Source organism: Rhinichthys klamathensis, unplaced genomic scaffold (genome assembly GCF_029890125.1).
Source record: "Rhinichthys klamathensis goyatoka isolate OS25496 unplaced genomic scaffold, OSU_Roscu_1.1 h1tg000575l_1, whole genome shotgun sequence".
In the NCBI taxonomy this organism is placed as follows: Eukaryota; Metazoa; Chordata; class Actinopteri; order Cypriniformes; family Leuciscidae; genus Rhinichthys; species Rhinichthys klamathensis.
In genome coordinates this window covers 117,945-139,848 of record NW_026607039.1, presented here as the reverse complement: position 1 = coordinate 139,848, position 21,904 = coordinate 117,945, and the positions used below count along the sequence as shown (strand labels likewise).

Here is a 21,904-nt window from a genome sequence, read left to right as displayed (position 1 = left end):
TTTTGCTGATCGTTGGGAGCCAAAATCGAAATCGAAATTGAAATTCAATAAATTGCACAGCCCTACAAGTTGCCTGAAGCTGGCAGCTGAAGAGAAGGAGAGGATCTCGATTCTCACTGCAAGGAGTATTTACTGGACGAAACAAAATAAACAAATAACCAGGAACAGAAACACGTGCAAACAACAACTGACAAAGCAACAAGAGAACCCCAAGGGCTATAAATACACAAGTTTAACAACAAGACACAAACGATCATGAAAACTACAAAAGGACTACAAAGATGGCAGACAGAACAGGAAACCGGAAGTATAATAAAAGTCCATTTGACAAATAAGGAGAACATATAACAATAATACCCATCATTGCTGGAAAGATGTTGAGAGTTTTATTGTTGAGAATATTTTAATGTTCATTTCTCTTATCCTATAAGTATAAAGGTGATTTTAGGTTATTACTATATTAAGGATGATTCTCAAAGGATGTTGGTTTCACTATAGATTCTATTTTCTTTTTATGCAAATTACATAATCACAAATGCAAATTCACAAATGGCAAGTTTCTTTTTAAAGTGCTTGAGAAGGAGGTTAAAATATACATAGATAAAATGTCAAAATCTTAAACCAGTAAAGAAATTTAAACAACTGCTGTTCGTTTAATACTTTCATACAAAAAGGAATGTTTGTGCTTATTCAACAATGTATGGTTATGTACCCTCTTTTCATTCTTTCCATTTTTTAAAGAAGCATGTGAAATAATATTTCACTTTATATAGGCCTATATTTATTTCTCTTAATAAAGGACAAAACAAGGAAATTTGTCTGAGACGTTTACACAAAAGTAATAACTTGCTCTTAATTTAATCTCATTGCTGCCAAGAAGAAATAACTGTGATCTGATTTGCATTATGGGATATACAAAATTTAACTTTTAATCATAAAGTATGATGGAACAATGAAAGTTTATAGTAAATATGACACACATTTCAAGTCATTTTCTCTTTCATCCTCTGTGAGAAACTCTGTGGTCGCAGTTTTGCATTGAGTCATGTGACGGAATCTAAATCCAGCCTTCATTTGCATGTTACCATGGTAAGTGTTGTGACTCACCTCGTTAACAATCTCTCAACCATCGCAGAATCTTCCTCACACACTTCACACTCCACGCCTTATTAAGACCAAAATAAACATGTTAAAACTAATGACAAAGCAATAAACGAATAAACAAACACTTTAGGTTTAGGTTCAATTTCATGGTCCACTCTCCATCAGTTTTAGATTTCACTAATATAAAAAAATTAAATTTGGTAGATTTTTGAAAAATAAAAATGTATATAAAAAACTATAAAAAATAAATAAATTGTTGTTTCAACTTTAAAAACTCTAAAAAATGCTGGGTTGTTCCAATCCATGTTTGGGTCAAATATGGACAAAAAATGACAATCATTGGTTTAAATCAACCCATAGGTTTAAACATTTTAAAGTCCCCCTGTAGTCAGTAATTTTATCACTTAAAACTCATCTTTAATCACCAAAATGACATATTTAAATGCTTTTTCCTTGAAAAAAATCTTCATGCCTTAAAATATCTTGAATGTAACCCGACACCCTTGCTTCATTTAGTATACGTGGTTCTATGAATATGCAAATGAGCCCCGCCTCCACTCACTCACTCAGCTCAGAGATCCACTGGATGACTATCACACGTTGATCTGATTGGTTACAAGGTCGTTTGTGACGTCAGAAACACCAGCGATTTCAAACCGTGTTTTTGAGACTGTCTTTGGTTCACTGCAGTTTTAAGCAGAAAATACTCAGCAATGCTGTCGACTTATGAACTTACACATGGTGTGTCTTAAAGCATATTAAAAACACAATATAGAAACAACTTTAAAAGTTGGATTTTCACCACAAGGGGACGTTAATTTACACCAACAGTTGTGTTTGTCCATATTTGACCCAAACATGGCTTAAAATAACCCAACATAAGTAACCGGGGTGCATTACCATTTTTAGTTAATTGAAACTAAAACTTTAAGTTAATACAAAACCTCTTAGTATTAACTCAAATGTTTAGTTTAATCATTTTTACAGTGCTGTAGCTCAAATGATGCACGACGCTTGCAACGTTAAAAAATGCTGGATTGTTGTAACCCAACTTTGGGTCAAATATGGACAAACGTTGGGTTAAAAATGTAATTAAAAAATGTAACCCAACGGCTGGGTTTGTCCATATTTGACCCAAACCCAGCATTTTTAGAGTGCAGGGAACGCACAAAATGTATAACTTAGTATCACTTTCCATAAAAGCATGCATAATTGTGTTATGAAGAAACATTAACTAGGAGGTTCAAGCTGCCAATGTCTTTGGATTAGTTCATGCATTGCAGATTTCTAGCTCTTGGAAAATGTCAAAAAACAAATTCCAAACACTTCCAAATGTTAATGTATAACATATTTGTCCTCTACACTGAGGAAGCTTATTCAGCAGTCACACATCACTTCCTGTCTGCCACAGGAAACACTGGGGTCATGAAAGGTCAACTCACATATTTCCTTCTGGCCTCTGATTCCTCCAACGCTTGAGATTCCTGATTAATTCGTTATAAATACTTCCTGGCATTAAGTTTGTACCGATATGTGTCTTATGTGCATGCATATGATAATAAAGAGTTGTCTATAATAATGCGATTTCCACCACATCTCAAATTATGCGTTGTGTTCAAGAGCATTCTGTGATGGAAATTACATTTTAGGAATTGACACACAGTAAAAATGTTATGAATAGTAAAAATTCATTTGTAGAGCTCTCTAATCATAATTGATACTAGTAATAATTGAATAAGAGAGCTTTATAATCATAATTGTTACTAGAAATTCATAATTGTTACTAGAAATAATTGAATTAGAGAGCTTTATAATCATAACTGATACTAGAAATAATTGAATTAGAGAGATCTTTAATCATAATTGTTACTAGAAATTCATAATTGTTACTAGAAATAATTGAATAAGAGAGCTTTATAATTATAATTGTTACTAGAAATTCATAATTGTTATAGAAATAATTGAATTAGAGAGCTTTATAATCATAATTGATACTAAAAATAATTGAATCAGAGAGCTCTATAATCATAATTGTTACTAGAAATTCATAATTGTTACTAGAAATAATTGAATAAGAGAGCTTTATAATCATAATTGTTACTAGAAATTCATAATTGTTATAGAAATAATTGAATTAGAGAGCTTTATAATCATAATTGATACTAAAAATAATTGAATCAGAGAGCTCTATAATCATAATTGTTACTAGAAATTCTTAATTGTTACTAGAAATAATTGAATAAGAGAGCTTTATAATCATAATTGTTACTAGAAATTCGTAATTGTTATAGAAATAATTGAATTAGAGAGCTTTATAATCATAATTGATACTAAAAATAATTGAATCAGAGAGCTCTATAATCATAATTGTTACTAGAAATTCATAATTGTTACTAGAAATAATTGAATAAGAGAGCTTTATAATCATAATTGATACTAGAAATAATTGAATCAGAGAGCTCTATAATCATAATTGATACTAGTAATAATTGAATAAAGAGAGCTTTATAATCATAATTGGTACTAGAAATTCATAATTATTACTAGAAATAATTGAATTAGAGAGCTCTATAATCATAATTGTTACTAGAAATTCATAATTGTTACTAGTAATAATTGAATTAGAGAGCTTTATATTCATAATTGATACTAGAAATAATTGAATTAGAGAGCTCTATAATCATAATTGTTACTAGAAATAATTGAATTAGAGAGCTCTATAATCATAATTGTTACTAGAAATTCATAATTGTTACTAGAAATAATTGAATTAGAGAGCTTTATAATCATAACTGATACTAGAAATAATTGAATTAGAGAGATCTTTAATCATAATTGTTACTAGAAATTCATAATTGTTACTAGAAATAATTGAATAAGAGAGCTTTATAATCATAATTGTTACTAGAAATTCATAATTGTTATAGAAATAATTGAATTAGAGAGCTTTATAATCATAATTGATACTAAAAATAATTGAATCAGAGAGCTCTATAATCATAATTGTTACTAGAAATAATTGAATTAGAGAGCTCTATAATCGTAATTGTTACTAGAAATAATTGAATTAGAGAGCTTTATAATCATAATTGATACTAGAAACAATTGAATTAGAGAGCTCTATAATCATAATTGATACTAGAAATAATTGAATTAGAGAGCTCTATAATCATAATTGATACTAGAAATAATTGAATTGGAGAGCTTTATAATCATAATTGATACTAGAAATAATTGAATTAGAGAGCTCTATAATCATAATTGATACTAGAAATAATTGAATTGTAGCGCTCTCTAATTTCTACTAAACATGAAATGACGAGTAAACCTGAACATTTGAAGGCCACACACACACACACACACACACACACACACACACACACACACACACACACACACACACACACACACACACACACACACGTCTGAAGGCCCGGATGTAGTGCACTGTTTATAGCGCCCTCTGCTGGACACGTGATCATGATCTGCGGGACTCCTCCTCTAACGCAGCCCGAGAATATCACTCTTCCTGCGGTGTGTGTGTGTGTGTGTGTGTGTGTGTGTGACAGCAGCAGCACTGGCGCAGTGTGTGTGTCTTTAGCATTCATCTGATTATTTCTTCCTGCATTGAGTTATTAATACAGCATCATCTGATTTCCCTCGGACTACAGGACGGAGCGGGCTTCTCTAAAATGGCCAACAGAGATGATGAATACGATTTCTTGTTCAAAGGTAAATTCTGCATTCCCTCATACAGAGCAGAGGAGTAATCATTCATAATCCACCCATTGTTTCAGACTTATAGATCTGACAAGCATTTGAGAGTCTGTTGTTTTGCGATGGTAGTCTGAAATCATATTTAACTGTCTTTGACATATAGAAACGCCCGCAGAGGCATCAATAGACATCCATCGATCAGTAAAACATCTGTTTGTGATGGCCTGGATGCTTTCACGCCGGCTGGGATCAGGAGATCTGGGCCTGAATGATGGGAAATTGAACATAATGCATTAAAGATATGTCAAATGAGGCTTACATTAGTGATCTTGTGCATGTTTTGAAGGGATTTAAGACAAAAGACGCTCAATTTTGGCTGTTTTTTTTTTGCACTGCTTTCTATGATAGTGTATCACATGATAATAATTAGGTCACATCGTGATATTATCTCCTCCAGCTGCTTTGTTGCGTTGTAAACGATGTTCCTATGTTTCTTTGATTGAATCACGTCACCGCCCGATCAAAGTCTGACGCGGCAAAACTGTTACATTCGATTTTCACAAGATCAGCATTTTTTTGTGTGGAACAAAGTTCGTCTTGACTTCCTAGCAGGACAACATAAGAATAATCTCATCAGCCAGCCCTCATGACACCTCACTCACCCTGAGCTGAAGGAAATCAATGCAAACTCATTCACAGATCTGAAGGAACAGCTCGCCTGTGCGATCCTTTACTCACCTTCACTGAGGAACACGACACATGTTTTAGAGAAGCATCAGACTGAGTAATGGGCCTTCAAAACAAGAACGTTTTCAAAAAGAAAGGACTAGAGAGAGATAGAGAGAGAGATCTGAAAAAGTTCAAAATTAACTTTTTGTTACACTTGCCAATGACGAGTGATGATATATATATATATATATATATATATATATATATACAGTAAATGGTTTATATTTATTAAATATATTTTCATATTTTCAATTTGTAATGATGTTTTTAAGATAGGTGGTTTTTTGAATGAGTTATTGGCTTGATTCAAAGGAAATTTGCAATTTTAGTTTGTTTATGTACTCTAGATTAGAGCATATAAAGTTTGGGGTCAGAAAGATTTTATTGAACGTTTTTTTATACTCAGCAAGGCTGCATTTATTTGATAAAAAATACAGTCAAAATTTGTAAATATTATTACAATTTAAAATACCTGTTTTCTATGTGAATATATAGTAACGTGTAATTTATTCCTGTGATCAAAGCTGTATTTTCAGCATCATTACTCCAGTCTTCAGTGTCACATGATCCTTCAGAAATCACTCTAATATGATGATGCTCAGGAAACATTTATGATTATTATCAGTGTTGAAAACAGCTTAATATTTTTGTGGAAACCGTGATACATTTAATTTTTCAGGATTCTTTGATGAATAAACACATTAAAAAGAACAGCATTTATTTAAAATAGAATATTTTGTAACATTATAAATATCCGTCACTTTAATTTCAATTCAATTTAATGCTTCCTTACTGAATTAAACTATTAAATATCTTACTGAGCCCAAACTGAATGGTATGTATGTTAACATTTTATTAAGTCACGACTGTGGAGACTCTAAACAATGCTGGTTTGTTTCAACCCAAATGTTGGGTTAAAAATGTAATAAAAAAATTTACAGTTGAAAGTGAAAGTTGAAGTTGGGTTAAAATTTAAAAATGACATTTTTAACCCAACATTTGGGTTTGGCCATATTTGACCCAAATTTGGGTTAAAACAACCCAGCATTGTTTAGAGTGTTATAGCCAATTTCATACACTATGATAATTCAAAGTGCTTTTCACAGAAAGGAATTAAAATAAAAAGTTCATGGACAAATATGGATAACATGCATAACGAAATATTTTTACAAAATTAAAAGAAAGCAAGGGAAACTAAAACAGGAATTAAAAGAGATGATACATACACTCTAAACAATGCTGGGTTGTTTTAACCCAAATTTGGGTAAATTATGGACAAACCCAAATGTTGGGTTAAAAATGTAATTTCAAATTTTAACCCAACTTCAACTTTCAACTGTAAATGTTTTAATTGCATTTTTTAACCCAACATTTGGGTTTGTCAATATTTGACCCAAATTTGGGTTGAAACAACCCAGCATTTTTTAGAGTGTAGATAATCTTGCCAAACACGGGTGTATATGATATTTTTCACAGAGAGATTTGTCTGTTTGTGTGCGTCTGCTGTCAGTTGTTCTCATCGGAGATTCGGGTGTCGGGAAGAGTAACCTGCTGTCGCGCTTCACACGCAACGAGTTCAACCTGGAGAGCAAGAGCACGATCGGTGTGGAGTTTGCCACCAGGAGCATTCAGGTGGACGGCAAGACGATAAAAGCTCAGATCTGGGATACGGCAGGACAGGAGCGGTACAGGGCCATCACCTCTGCGTGAGTATCAGATCACAACAGCCTTCATATCACTGTAAAAAAAACTGGCAGCTGTGGTTACCAGAACTTTACCGTCAAAAATACGGTATTAACGTTTTTGGTTTTACAGACTCAACTTAAAATTTACAGTAATAAACCGTAATTCATTATCTGATATAATGATAATTTACCAACCTATTGAAGTATTAATAACTGTTTTGTACCATTGTAATACACTGACAACCAACAATCATCACAGCAGTGATCAGTCACATGATAAATCAAAGCTCATCACAAGCAATCTTCCACAAAAATGTTAATAATACTATTATATTGAAGCTGCACAGTGTTATTCGCACGAACACCATCATGGTAACACACATGCAATTTTAAAAATGCAATAAACATTAATTTAACAACATTAAATGTAACATAAAACCCTAATGTACATAACTGATTAGAAAAGAACCAAGAAAACTATGAAGAAACAGTTATTTCAACAAAAATAAATCAAATGTGAAGTGTCACGCTGGGAATTGTGGGAATGTCAATTTACGGTTTTTCACGGTAAATTATACAATGAGTTGTTCTTTTCACTTTCAAAAACTGTAAATTTAACGGTATTTTACAGTAAAATTACATTAAATGTACCGTTAGATCTATCACAGTTATTTACCGTATATAGTAAGGAAACTTTCTGTTAACCAATTAACAGTTTTGCACTGTAGCATTTTTACAGTCTTTTACCGTTAAAATCACGATAATTTTTTACAGTGTAGACCTGTGCTTGGACCCCCTTTTGTAGATACATATTTTTAAAGGGGTGGTTGATTATGATTTCACTTTTCTAACTTTAGTTAGTGTGTAGTGTTGCTGTCTGAGCATAAACAACATCTGCAAAGTTACGACGCTCAAAGTTCAAAGCAAAGGAAGATATTTGCTTTTTAAGGACTACAACAAACGGCTGGTAGAACTACACAAGCTTCCTCCCGGGTTAGTGACATCACAAACACTAAGATTTACATAAACCCCGCCCCCGGAACACGATTTATAGATTATCAAGACAGAATATGCTAATCAATGACTAGAAGATAACTACACATAAGCGACATAAATTCACCAACTAACCATTCAGAAATGTTGTCTACATGTTGTCACTTCTTCTCGAGTCTCTCCATCTTTCTGACTCCGGTTTGAACATAAAAGGCTAAACGTTTTTGAAATGTTCAGTACATGTGTGTGTGTGAGGTAATCGGAGCTCCTAACACACACACACACACACACACACACACACACACACAAGCTCTTGAAGCTCCGCCCCCTGTGCCGGGAGCAGCAGCTCATTTGCATTTAAAGGGACAGACACAAACGGCATGTTTTGCTCACCCTCAAAAAGTGACAACTTTAACATGCTATATAAAAATATCTGTGGGGTATTTTGAGCTAAAACTTCACACACACACTCTGGGGACATCAAATACTTATTTTACATCTTGTGAAAAGCGTGTTATACCAACCCTTTAACACCTGCACCCAGATAAAGACACTCTCAGACCTTATGCTGGGGCCACACCACAAGATATCCGGGCCGATATCTCCCCTTCCGACAATCCTAACTAAAGTCCCGATTATCTTGATGATTCTACAGATTATTTTAACAATAACTAAGATTTATAAATGCTTCAGAATGATTTTTTATTGTAAGTTCATGTTAACTATTGTAGTTAACGTATGTTCATAATAAAAAAGATAATTTTGTGTTATTATCTCACAATTCAGATAATAAGTTTGAAATTGTGGGAAATAAAGTCAGAATTGCAAGATGTAAACTGACTTTTTTCTAGGGTTGGAAATTCAATATCGATTTCAATTCTCTAATTGGATACTTGTAAGTAAAATTTCGATTCCTCTTTATCGTTTAACTGTCGGAGTTTGACTTTGGACCGATGTCAATGCAAGCGAATGAGACCTAAGCTCTAAAGGCAATAAACAAGTGTTTATTTACAATAATATAGAGGGAAAATCCATTAAACCGAAACAACTTGCAACAATATTTACACAAAAGAAAAGAACAAAAAGATTCCCAGGCAGGGGAAAAGAAGAAGGGAATTAAATAAAAGAAATGATCAAAACATAACCCTCTAACTCATAAACCAGTACTAAAAAGAAAAAGAAGAAAAGAAAATCTTCAGTATCCGAAGATACCCTAAAAGAAACTATACTCACTAAATCCAGCGAGTGATGCACGGCCCTAACCTAGTGTGTCTAACACAATAACTCACTGAGTATCACGTGATCTTCTAACCTTTCCTCTCCTTCCCTCCCCATTCGTATTCACAAATCCAACCAAAGTAACGGTTATTACATGAAGGAAGGTGGACAAGAATCGTTTAGATGGCACACAAACATACAATAAATGGTAACCCACGTCACACAGAATTAACGTCATCCCGAAATCACAATTCCCAATAAAATAGCTGTAGGAGCATTAATTATTTTATATTTATTATTGGTTATTCACTGTCACGTGGGCACAGGTGATCACTTCTGTTTTCTTTATTATTTCCTTTGGCGGATTGTTTGATGCTGTGTTTGGAAGGGGCGAGTTGCGGGAGCCAACTTTCTGTTGACCGTATTGGGTTCGATGAATCATGTCTGCAAATGTCAAGCTGAAATAAAGGTCAAACAGGCAACACAAAACGGCACCAGCCGTAACATTGTGCATTATAAAGGGATAGTTCACCCAAAAATGAAACTTCTGTCAGTAATTACTCTCCCTCATGTTGTTCAGCCCCGTAAGACTTTCGTTCATCTTCAGAACACAAATTAAGATATTTTTGATGAAATCTGAGAGCTGGATCACTCCTCCATAGGCTTCTTCAGGGATCGAAACTTGCCGGCCCAGAAAAGTTATTAAAGACATCATTAAAATAGTCCGAGTGACTACAGCGGCTCAACCTTAAGTTTATCAAGCGACGAGAATACTTTTTGTGCGCAAAAAAACAAACAAAAATAACGACTTTATTCAACTATTAATTTCCTTCTCTGTGGGCCTTGAGATAGTTCACGTAGTGTAACAGCGCAGCGCTTCTGTGTCGTACGCTGTAGCAGAGATAGCGTGGGTGCTTGGGTGCGGCCGCCCCAGGGCCCCGTGCCAATTAGGGGCCCCTCAAACGCCGCCGATCTTGCGTCACCCGCGTTTCCATTACAGATTTGCGCAAAACTTTTGCGATTTTTTCTAAATATCGATAAAAAACTATTGCGAAATGACGGGCGTTTCCATTAACCGATGTTATGCGACTTTGGACGTTTGTAGGTTTATAGCACATGTGAATAGACGTGCAGCCACCGCACAAGACATTATTATTATTAATGGAAGGAGACGTGGTGTGTTATCCAAGCATTAATGGTAAGGAAAGACCCTAATACTGTGAACGGCACATGAGGTTTTCTGTGTGTTTCTCCTTCATTTCTGCTCCAAGGTCTTGATTGTGGCATTTCTTTGAGGTTTAGAATCCAGTATTCCTGCAATTCTTTTTTCTTTTATGAATTTAATAAAGAACTTTGTCTCGTATTCTGTCCAAACGGTCCGTGTACTTTTGCGTCCATTAATTTTTCCTTTTTTAACCCGTAGCCTAATTGAAAAACGAAAAATGAACGGTTGTTGTAGCCTATTTTTAAAGCGCAAAGTTGAACAACAAATTTTGAATTTGAACTGTAGCCTGCTACTACACACCAAATGCTGCGCAAAAAATAAATATAGACGAATTTTCAGATTTTTGTTTATGACTTTTTGCCCCTTTATTAAACATTTAAAATATTCACAAATTAATATGAAAAAAATGTTGATTTTACTGGTTTTCTAAGGCCAAATTAGAACCCGATGATATTTTTCCCGCAGTGCTGAATGAGAAGAGCCATGTCTCTGGAACCATAGCCTACAGAGAGGTGATTTATAGGTGATTATAGGCTAATGATAATAAATGTGTCTGAAAAAATAACGAGGCATTTTAATTGTTTATTAATAAACTAGTGTTAGTGCCGACTGCAAACATATTTTCATCTCCACTGTAAAGCGGATGCGCCTTTAGAGAGAAATGCACCTTTCATATGGATTACATAATCAGAAGGTATTTGCTTTCGATTTGAATTTGTTCGTTTAAAAGTGGACATTTCAAGCTTTAGCCTACATAGGCTATATATTGTTTCAGTTCATTTCTGAGACATGTTCCAGTTCACGGAGATCATGAAAGCGCGCCTGATTGTTTTCTTTTATTTTGCAAAAGAAGAACGTTTTCTTGTTATTGTGAGTTTACACAAATAAAAGTAGTTGCGGATTATGTATTATTATTTTCCGTATGACCATAAATGATAGAGTATTTTAAGTTGTTTCCACTGTTGACAGGAAAATGCAAGTGTTCGCGCCTGCGCATGGACGCGGGAAGTAGGGGTGCTGCAGGTGCTGCAGCACCCCCTGTTGGCAAACTGTGATGACAATCAAATGATAGCTTATAAATATATCTCTGGTTGTTGTTTCTGTTCCACAACATTTTGTATGTCATGTTTGGGGTGTGGGATGAAGAGAGGGGTATTTTTAGTAATTATTTAAGTAAAAATTATTTAATTTATCTTCGGTGTGTAGTATTAGCCAATCAGGTGTCTTGACGCGAATCACGCGATTACGATTCAGCCTACGCAGCACAAAAAAACACCGTCTAAAAAACTGCTAGTGATATAACGTTAGCCTATATCAATATCGGCGCTACACCAAGATAATTAGTTACCTCATGTCATGTCAGAGTTTACCAGCAGAACTCCAGAGCGCAAATCTACCTTTGGTGTACCAAATTCATCGTAAGGTAGAGACACGGTGTCTTACATCTCTGCGTCTTTTTCCTGCCGCCGTGCAGGCCCAGATGGTAGCCTATATGATTGTGATTAGCATGCCTATTATAAAGAAACGAACCTTTTACTATCATGTCCATTGATTTTGATTAATATGCACGAGGGAGAGAGAGAGAGCAAGAGACAGCGCGCGCGCGGCCGGGGCTCGCTCGCTCTCTCTCCCTCTCTCTGCTCGTTTGCGCCATGGTTTGCGCCCTGTCAAACTATGTGTCAAACGCATCAGTCATTCTACTCTACAACACTCACCGATCAAAAAAGGCTTTGGCAGCCGCCAAAAAGCGGACGATCCAACGGGTATTAAAAGATTAAATACAACCCGAAACTAAAAAAACCGACCCGGCCTCTATTTGAAACCGGCCTTTATTTACCCAAACCTGTAGCCATACCAGGCGTGTGAAAAGTGACAGGCGTCTATTTGGGACTCGGCTATTATTTGAAGTTGTATGGTGTAAAGATCGTTGCCGTGCGTGAATGCAAATGAAAAAAAAAAAGTTTTGAGGGAGAGTAGTAATAATTCGTTACATTTATATAGTGCTTACTAGTAATTAATAGATCTGTTTAGAAGTGGACTTTTCCTATAACCACGTTCCTGTCCCCCCCCCCTGTCGAAAATGACTTCCCGCGTCTCTGCGCCTGCGCCTCCGTCATGCAGTGCGCGCTCCACACTTCGCACAAACCCTTGGATATGCGTCAAAATCTTGTGTTTATTTGTGATAATCTTAGCCCTGTATTATTATTGTCTAACCCAGTGTTTCTCAACCTCTCCTGCAGGGACCCCCTGACAGGCCATGTTTCTGTTTTAACCCTGAAATGGCACACCTGATTCAAGTCATTAAAGGCTTAATGAGTAGTTGACTAATTGATTAATTGAACTATTCCTACTCTAATTACTCATTAAGCCTTTAATTACTTGAATCAGGTGTGCCATTTCAGAGTTAAAACAAAAACATGGCCTGTCAGGGGGTCCCTGCAGGAGAGGTTGAGAAACACTGGTCTAACCTGTATTATGAATGACATTTGACGAATTGCTTTGTTCCTTTTTTGGATAAAAGCGCCTTCTAAATATGTAGCCTAATAAATGTAGCCCAATAAATGTAATAGGCTATAATAATAATAATTATTAGCCTATTATTTGCGTTTATAACTATAAATGACTTCACTTAATATGTTTATCATAAAATAATTGATGAATGTATTATTTTTATATAACCTTTAACAGTTTTGGAATCTGAGTTTGTGTTATATTTCTTTTTTTGTATGAGAAGTCTTTTTTGCTATTCTATTATACTGAGCTTCCAGTATTGTTTTTCACCAGTCTAAAAACTAATAAAGAAGAAAGCATGTTTTTCGTTTTTCATACGAGTTCAAGGAAAAACGAATGGACGCAATAGCCTACACGGACCCCAAACACACCTAAGTCAGGTGACTGTAATTGCGCAAAAACTGTTTCCATTGCAGTTTTGCGAAATATTCCTTTTTCGAATTGCCTGAAAAACCACCTCATGCGAGCGTAAAAACTTTTTTGCGATAAATGGGAGTTTTTGCGAAATTGACGTGTTTCCATTGAGCGTATTTTTAATTCGCAATTTCAATTTGCGCAATTTGAAGGGTAATGGAAACGCGGACAGGAACGGGGCCCAGGCAAAGTACACCCAGCAAACACATTTACGTTGCGGCAATGTCTGTGGCACGTTGTGCTCGCAACATCAGTAGTGAAAGACTCAACAGGGCTGTAGCAACGCTGTTGCACGACATTCAGCAACTGAGAGACGACTTTCTGACAATTAGCCTACATTTTTTAGTATGCTAGATATAGATATCCCCATTTAGCAAGTTATGTTTTTGAGGTTAATTTTTAATTAGTCATAAGATAATTAGGCTATATACTTTTAAAATATTGTTGGCTATTTTATTTAACATATAAGATTACTTGGCTCAACAAGTGACACATTCTTACATATGCATTCATCAAATATTTTAAGTTTTTTTTTAACGGTTTAAATTTTAAAATGACTTGGTAGCAGAGGGCCCCATGATGAAGCTCCGCCCCCACTGTACTGACAGTCTAGCTCCGCCCCTGGTCGTACGTCACACACAGGCTCACTATTGGCCGACGCTGGTCATGTGTGTGTGTGACGTACAACACAGAAGCGCTGCGCTGTTACACTATGAGAACTCACTCGAGGCCCACAGAGAAGGAAATGAATAGTTGAATAAAGTCGTTATTTTTGTTTGTTTTTTTGCGCACAAAAAGTATTCTCGTCGCTTGATAAACTTAAGATTGAGCCACTGTCGTCACTCGGACTATTTTAACAATGTCTTTAATAACTTTTCTGGGCCGGCAAGTTTCGATCCCTTTAGAAGCCTATGGAGGAGTGATCCAGCTCTCAGGTTTAATCACAAATATCTTAATTTGTGTTCTGAAGATGAACGAAAGTCTTACGGGGAACAACATGAGGGCGAGTAATTACTGACAGAAGTTTCATTTTTGGGTGAACTATCCCTTTAATATGACTTTAAAGCATTCAAGCACAAGAAGACGTGCGCACAGTAAGCCACCTCTCATACTGTATAGTGCACGATACTGAACTAAGTTCTATTCCATGTGTTTTTGCACTTGAACAGACAATTTCACACAAAAAATATGTCAAAATATCCTTGTAAACACAATAGGTCATGTCTTAAAGGTGGGGTATGTGATTTTCTTTTTTACCATTTTTTCAAAATCACTTGAAATCCTATTCCTAACCCAATTACAGCCACTGAATTAGAAGCATTGAAATGAAAATTAAGCAATTTAATCATCTGTGGAACGGGCAGGACTCGAAAAACTCCAGCCAATCATTTCCAAAACCACCTAGAATCATTGGACAGAAAATGCATCAATCAAACGGTCATACCATCCCCCTCGCGCGCGTGTCCCCTTCGTGCGCATAAGCAAAGCTCGTGACCCAGTCAGAGTACGTGCAAGTCGCCCCAGTACAGAGAGAGAGAGAGAGAGAGTAAGTGCAATCTCACGCATCTGAGTTTTGCAGATGATTGCGCGTCCATGTTCTTCGAATGGGTGGAGTCAGGGCCAGCGTTGGAGGAAAGAAGGTAGGACCTTTTAAGTTGTGTATTTTCAAAATCTGCCGGGCCAGTTTGCAAATCCCATACCCTACCTTTAAGTGAACATAAACAGTTAACAAAAAAAACCCACACGTGTAACAGTATATTGGATCCGTGCAGCTCTTAAAGGGACAGCAGCGTAAAATTCCTGCTGTCGTCTCTATTGTAACGATAATCAAACGGAATAAATTTAGACGGAATATCTTTGTTACTGTATTTCTAATTATTGTAATGTATGTTTTATTTATAAAGTGCAGTGTTATTTTATTGGTTTTGTTTGATGTTCCTGTTTGACGTCTGTCATATGATCCCCTGTTCATGTTGTCATTGGTTCATTGTTCACCGGTGTCCCTCGTCGAGTCATTAGTCTTGTGTGTGTTTAAGCCCTAAATGTTTGCCATGTGTCCGTGTCAAGTATCGTTTCCCTGTAACCACTGTGTTGAGCGTCATGTTCATGCTTTGAGTTCATGTCATGCCTTTATTTTATGTTTGATCACGTTTTGTTAATAAACTGTCCTTTAGTGGACATCTATTACAACATTTGATTTGTTTCTGAAACGCTTAACACACTATCGATATCTTAGTTCAGTTGTGTTTATTTGTGTGATTGCTAATTTGTAGGGCTGTGAAACGATTAATCGCGATTAATCGCACCCTAAATAAAAGTATAATATATATAATACATGCAAATATTTCTTAAATATATACATGCATGTGTATTTATATATAAAAAAATAATTATACACAGTACACACGCATGCATGTATATATTTAAGAAATATTTGCATGTATATACTGGATATATGTTTATATATAGCCTAATTTATATTATATATAAACATTTTAGATATAAATAACACATTTATCTTAAATATATACATGCGTGTGTATTTATATATACAAAAATAATTAGACACAGTACACACATATATTATGTAAACACAAACTTTTATTTTGGATGTGATTAATCGCAATTAATCGTTTCACAGCCCTACTAATTTTTTTACTTCTTTTTTTTAAATTACTTTTAATGTACTTGTCTTTAATAATGCTTGAAATGTATATTAGTTAGACTTTTCCATGGTATTTTTAAACCACAGGCACAAAATATCCTTGTGTGCGTTTAGCCGGTTTATTTGTGTTCATGGTATTCAGCCACAATTAAATGTTTTGCAATAAGACTTAGAATAAATTGATTTTTTTTTACCTTATTAAAAATCGATAAGAATCAATAAATCGTTCAAACGATATTCAAACCTTTTTTCTAACAATTGCGAGTTTATATGTCGCATTCTGACTTTATTTCTCACAATTTCCAGCGTATGGTCTAAAATACTTTACGTTTTAGGGGAAGGTTATTTTTTTTTACCATATTAAAAATCGATAAGAATCGGAATCAATAAGCAGAATTGGAATCGTTCAAACGATATTCAAACCTTTTTTTTTAAAACAATTTCTGTTTTTTTTGTATATGATGCAAAATTGAGGCAACATGCTAGTATTCACAATTTACGTTTTTTTTACAACACGCATTCTGACTTTATTTATCACAATTTCCAGCGTATAGTCAAAAAAAAATTTACGTTTCCCTGTTAGCTGGGTAAATAAAATAAAAACTAAAACTGAGCAATAGTAATAGTGATGCTTACCTTATGACCCGCACTAAGCTGTGTTTCTCTGCGCAGGTATTACCGTGGAGCGGTGGGCGCGCTGCTGGTGTACGACATCGCCAAGCATCTGACCTACGAGAACGTGGAGCGCTGGCTGAAAGAGCTGCGAGATCACGCCGACAACAACATCGTCATCATGCTGGTGGGGAACAAGAGCGACCTGCGACACCTGAGGGCCGTTCCCACCGACGAGGCGAGAGCTTTCGCAGGTGCCGAGAACACAGTGACACGCATGAGAATACACACCGACTAGGGCTGGGTGAAAAATATCGATTCCTTGATATTAAAGGGGTCGTTCAGGATTTTGGACATCGGACCTCATTTCCAAGTTAGCCTGTGTGTTATTTATCAGTGGAGACAGTTTTCAAAAAATTTCTTCCAGTCGCATAGTTCGCCGGTGCTAGGCTAGCGCGAGTCAACGCTAACTGCTAGCCTGCCATTAAAAACAGTTTTACCCACTCCCAAATAAAAAGCATCGCTGTTTCAACAAAAATATTAATCTGCACAAATGTTTTCAACATTGATAATAATCATAAATGTTTATTGAACATCAAATCCTCATATTAGAGTGATTTCTGAAGGATCATGTGACACTGAAGACTGGAGTAATGATGCTGAAAATTCAGCTTTGATCACAGGAATAAATTACACTTTACTATATATTCACATAGAAAACTGATATTTTAAATTGTAATAATATTTAAAAATTTTGACTATATTTTTGATCAAATAAATGCAGCCTTGGTGAGCAGAAGAGGCTTCTTTCAAAAATGATATTAAACAACTTCTGCTTTCTTCCAGAGAAAAATAACCTGTCATTCATCGAGACGTCCGCTCTGGACTCAACTAACGTGGAGGAGGCGTTCAAGAACATTCTAACAGGTACACACACACACACACACACACACACACACACACACACACGTATGGACGAATGAGGCAATAAATCAGCTAGCATGAAACCCACGGCAGCGACAGCGGCGTGTTATGCAGCTTTAAAACTGCAGCATTGCTGATCTGTGACGGCCTGACAGGAATTATAGGATTTTAGAGAGATATTTTAGATGGGAGTGTAATTATTCACACTCACAATAATGCGATTCCATAACGATTCTTGACTAAATTATGCAATGCATCATCAAGTCTAAGATATCACTATATTACACGTTCACAGACTCAAAAATGTAACATGTAATACATTGAGAGCAGGGTTATTTTCATTAACTACAACTAACTAAACTAACCAACTACCTAAAACTATTGAAATAAAGCTGAAATAAAATAAAACATAACTATTAGATGCAAAACTATAGCAATGCTGCTTTGGCAACTAACTAAATTGAAGCATTAAAATGACTAATTGTCCAAAAGTTATTAAAGTTTTAGTCTAAAAACTAAAGCTGAAAAAAGAGGACTATTTAATAATAATAATAATAATAATAATAAAAATGGAAAAGATAAACAAAAAAACATTAAAATGAAAATGCAAACTGAAAACAAAAATAAAAGCTAATTAAAAATAAAAATTATAAAAGTATATAAATAATACTACTACAACCCATATAGATATATTTAATAATAATAATAATAATAAATACAACTGAAAACAAAAATAATAGCTACTTAAAAATATGAATAAAAACTATAATAGAATATAAATAATACTAGAACACATACAGTATAGTAATATTTTGAAAAACCTAATAAAAATTAAAATGATAAAAAAAGCATTAAAATTCAAATGAAAACAAAAATAAAAGCTAGTTAAAATATGAAAAAAAAAACTATAATAGAATATAAAATAGGTCACACTTTAGTTTAAGGTCTAATTCTCACTATTAACTATTAACTGCGCTCAATAAACCCCTAATAACTGCTTATTAATAGTTAGTAAGGTTGTTAAGTTTAGGTATTGGGTGGATTTAGAGATGTAGAATATGATCATGCAGAATAAGGCATTAATATGTGCTTTATAAATACTAATAATATGCATGATAATAAGTAACTAGTTAATAGTGAGAATTGGACACTAAACTAAAGTGTTACCATAAATTATACTTGCATAACAGACTGATTGAGATTGAGAGTTATTTTTCCAAAGGTTCTTCCATACTGTATTTTGGATGACTGACTGTACGGATGTTTTAAAAACCATTAGCAAACATAACCTGCTAGTGAATGAGTGAATGCAGTTCTGTACTTCTCTTTATACCACGGTCTGGGTGAATACTCGATTCTGATTGGCTGCAGGGTGTCCGTTAAAAAGTGATAGAGGACACCTAGTGAAGGAGTTCTGGTGAAACTGACTGTTTACCGCTCGAAATTAATAAATAAATGCGCTGCCTACATCAGCTGCGAGTAACCATAGCAACAGGCAGTCAACGTATCCGGTTACAATTTGCTCTATCAAAACAAACATCTAACGTTAGTTAGATATTACATAGCCTACTAATACAAAAATGAGCGACTTCGTTATTTCTTTTAACATTTATGGAGAATATGACAACTTTGACGACTGGGATGCTGCTGAAGAAAGAAAAATGTAAATAAAACGGAGATTGATCCGATTAATTTATTGCCCTCTATAAGCGCAAATCGCTGGAGCGCAGAACTAATTGTTTTTTTGTTTGATAATTGTTGTTTGATTCATTGTTTTATGTGTAATAAAAAAAATAACTATGCCTACCTTTGTGTTTCATGAAAAAAAAAAGCATTTTTTAACCTGAAGGGTTCTACAAGCTGAGCGGACTATAAATATCTCCGGTTGCTAAATAAACCGTCAGGCAAGTTATTATTTGTAAAAACTAGATTTAGCCTAATTAAAATATAAACTAATGTTTTAAAAATGTTTTATTTGGCAAGTGACCATGGTATAAGCGGGTTAATGCCCTCCGAGGTGTCCAAATTTGTCAGGTTTTAATGGAAAACCTCCGCTGCGCGTCGGCCGGTTCACGCCTCGCCGTCGTCCATTAAAACCTGACAATGGACACCTCGTCGGGCATTAACCCTTACTTAGTGGACAGACGTTGTGTAAAACGCCTCATTTTAATCTTTGCACTGGTTTCTATGGGATTGATATATGGAGATATGTGTACCGTTCTTACATAAATACAGAAAAAGAACTGCTAAGTATGTGCAAATAATTCAGGGAAAAGCTATTTGACAGTGACTTTGAACAAGGCTCATACACTCAGATTTTAGATTCACTCTTTCTCTCTCCGTTTCTCCTGCATCTGTAGAAATTTATCGCATTGTATCACAGAAGCAAATCGCTGAGCGATCGGCCCACGACGAGTCGCCGGGAAACAACGTGGTGGACATCAGCGTCCCGCCGACCACAGACGGGCAGAAGGGCAACAAACTGCAGTGCTGCCAAAACCTGTAACCATGACGACCAGCCCCACCTGTCACTCATCTCCCACTCCCTCTACACGTCGTGCCGCTAACGTTATCAATTTTATCTGTGTAATATATATATGTATATTTTTCTTTTTGATAGCTTGTCCACGTGCATACACACATACGACTGACATGAGTAAACTTTTACAGTATCTGACTGCGCTGTGGTTTATTGACTTCAAGACTGGGCGTGAATATTAGAAATATTAGACATTTTTCCTTCTGTTATCATCAGGTGAATCTCAAGATTCATGTTCAGGTCAATATTTTTCATAAAGCAACTGATTTTTTTTTTCTGCAGTATTTCCCTCAAATACTCAGTAATGCAAAAAACATGCATGGTGTACAGGTGAAACTCGAAAAATACGAATATCGTGCAAAAGTTCATTTATTTCAGTAATTCAACTTAAAATGTGAAACTAATATAATATATAGACTCATTACATGCAAAGTGAGATATTTCAAGCCTTTTTTTTATAATTATGATGATTATGGCTTACAGCTTATGAAAACCTTTTCACAATATTCTAATTTTGAATGTGAGGTTTAAGCCATAATCATCACAATTATAACAAATAAAGGCTTGAAATATCTCACTTTGCATGTAATGAGTCTATATAATATATTAGTTTCACCTTTTAAGTTGAATTACGGAAATAAATGAACTTTTGCACGATATTCGTATTTTTCGAGTTTCACCTGTATATATTAGTGCTGTCAAATCGATTAATCGCAATTAATCACATCTAACCAAAGGTTTGTTTATATATATATATATTTATGTATGTGTGTGTGTGTACACACACACACACACACACAGACACGCACATAAACATATAATATATACTGTATATAAATATAATGTCTTTACTACACATGATATATAAACAAAAACTTTTATGTTAGATATAATGAAGCGCGATTACTCAATTTGACAGCACTAATATTTATATATATATATAGTTATATTCCCCAACACTGATGCTTTGGTTTTGTGAACAATAAGTGAACATTCCATTATATCTTTAAACATTCTGGGAAACGTTACATTTGAATGTTCCGTCAACATTCAAAAACCAGTAGTAACATTTAAAAATCATTTAGAAACATTTCAGAAAAGAACACTCCATGAATGAATGTGTTTGTGCTGACGTTTCCTGAACATTATTGAAGACCGGAGATAAAGCTGCTAGTTGAGTCTGATATATATCTGTCCGTCGAAGGTGTGTGAGGACGTCCCACCTTCCCACAACACGACTGGATTCTGGAACATAAAGTAAACAAACAAATACACTCATGTGGAAATTGTGTAAGACTAAATAGATTCGCAAACAACTCAATACCAGAAGAAGCTGTTGTAGACACAACTCATCTCTTACAGCACTATTTATTTGATTCTATATGCATATTCTTTTTTTAAACATTTTTTTGTATGCATTGATTTTTTAAAGTGTGTAGGTTCTATATAGCCTACATCATACACACCTCAATGGCTTTTTTAGAAGTCTCATGAATGCTGGTCTGGAGGTTCGCTGTGAACACACACACACATGCACACACAACTCTTTTTGTAATTATCAACATTTT

At 34.9% G+C, this 21,904-nt stretch overlaps 1 protein-coding gene across 2 annotated transcripts; it reads left to right on the top strand.

The window, feature by feature from the left end:
* The first annotated feature begins 4,569 nt into the window (after positions 1 to 4,569).
* Positions 4,570 to 20,474, top strand: rab11bb (RAB11B, member RAS oncogene family, b). 2 transcript variants are annotated; one of them, XM_056239947.1, is made up of 6 exons: positions 4,570 to 4,638; positions 4,776 to 4,836; positions 7,061 to 7,256; positions 16,934 to 17,127; positions 17,720 to 17,800; positions 20,158 to 20,474. In XM_056239947.1, exons 1-6 carry the CDS (start codon positions 4,585 to 4,587, stop codon positions 20,301 to 20,303), a joined length of 732 nt encoding a protein of 243 aa, XP_056095922.1. In that variant the 5' UTR covers positions 4,570 to 4,584; the 3' UTR covers positions 20,304 to 20,474. The 2 variants fall into 2 exon arrangements, with proteins under 2 accessions (XP_056095922.1, XP_056095923.1); XM_056239948.1 differs by lacking the exon at positions 4,570 to 4,638 and adding an exon at positions 4,680 to 4,697.
* Positions 20,475 to 21,904: the final 1,430 nt, after the last annotated feature.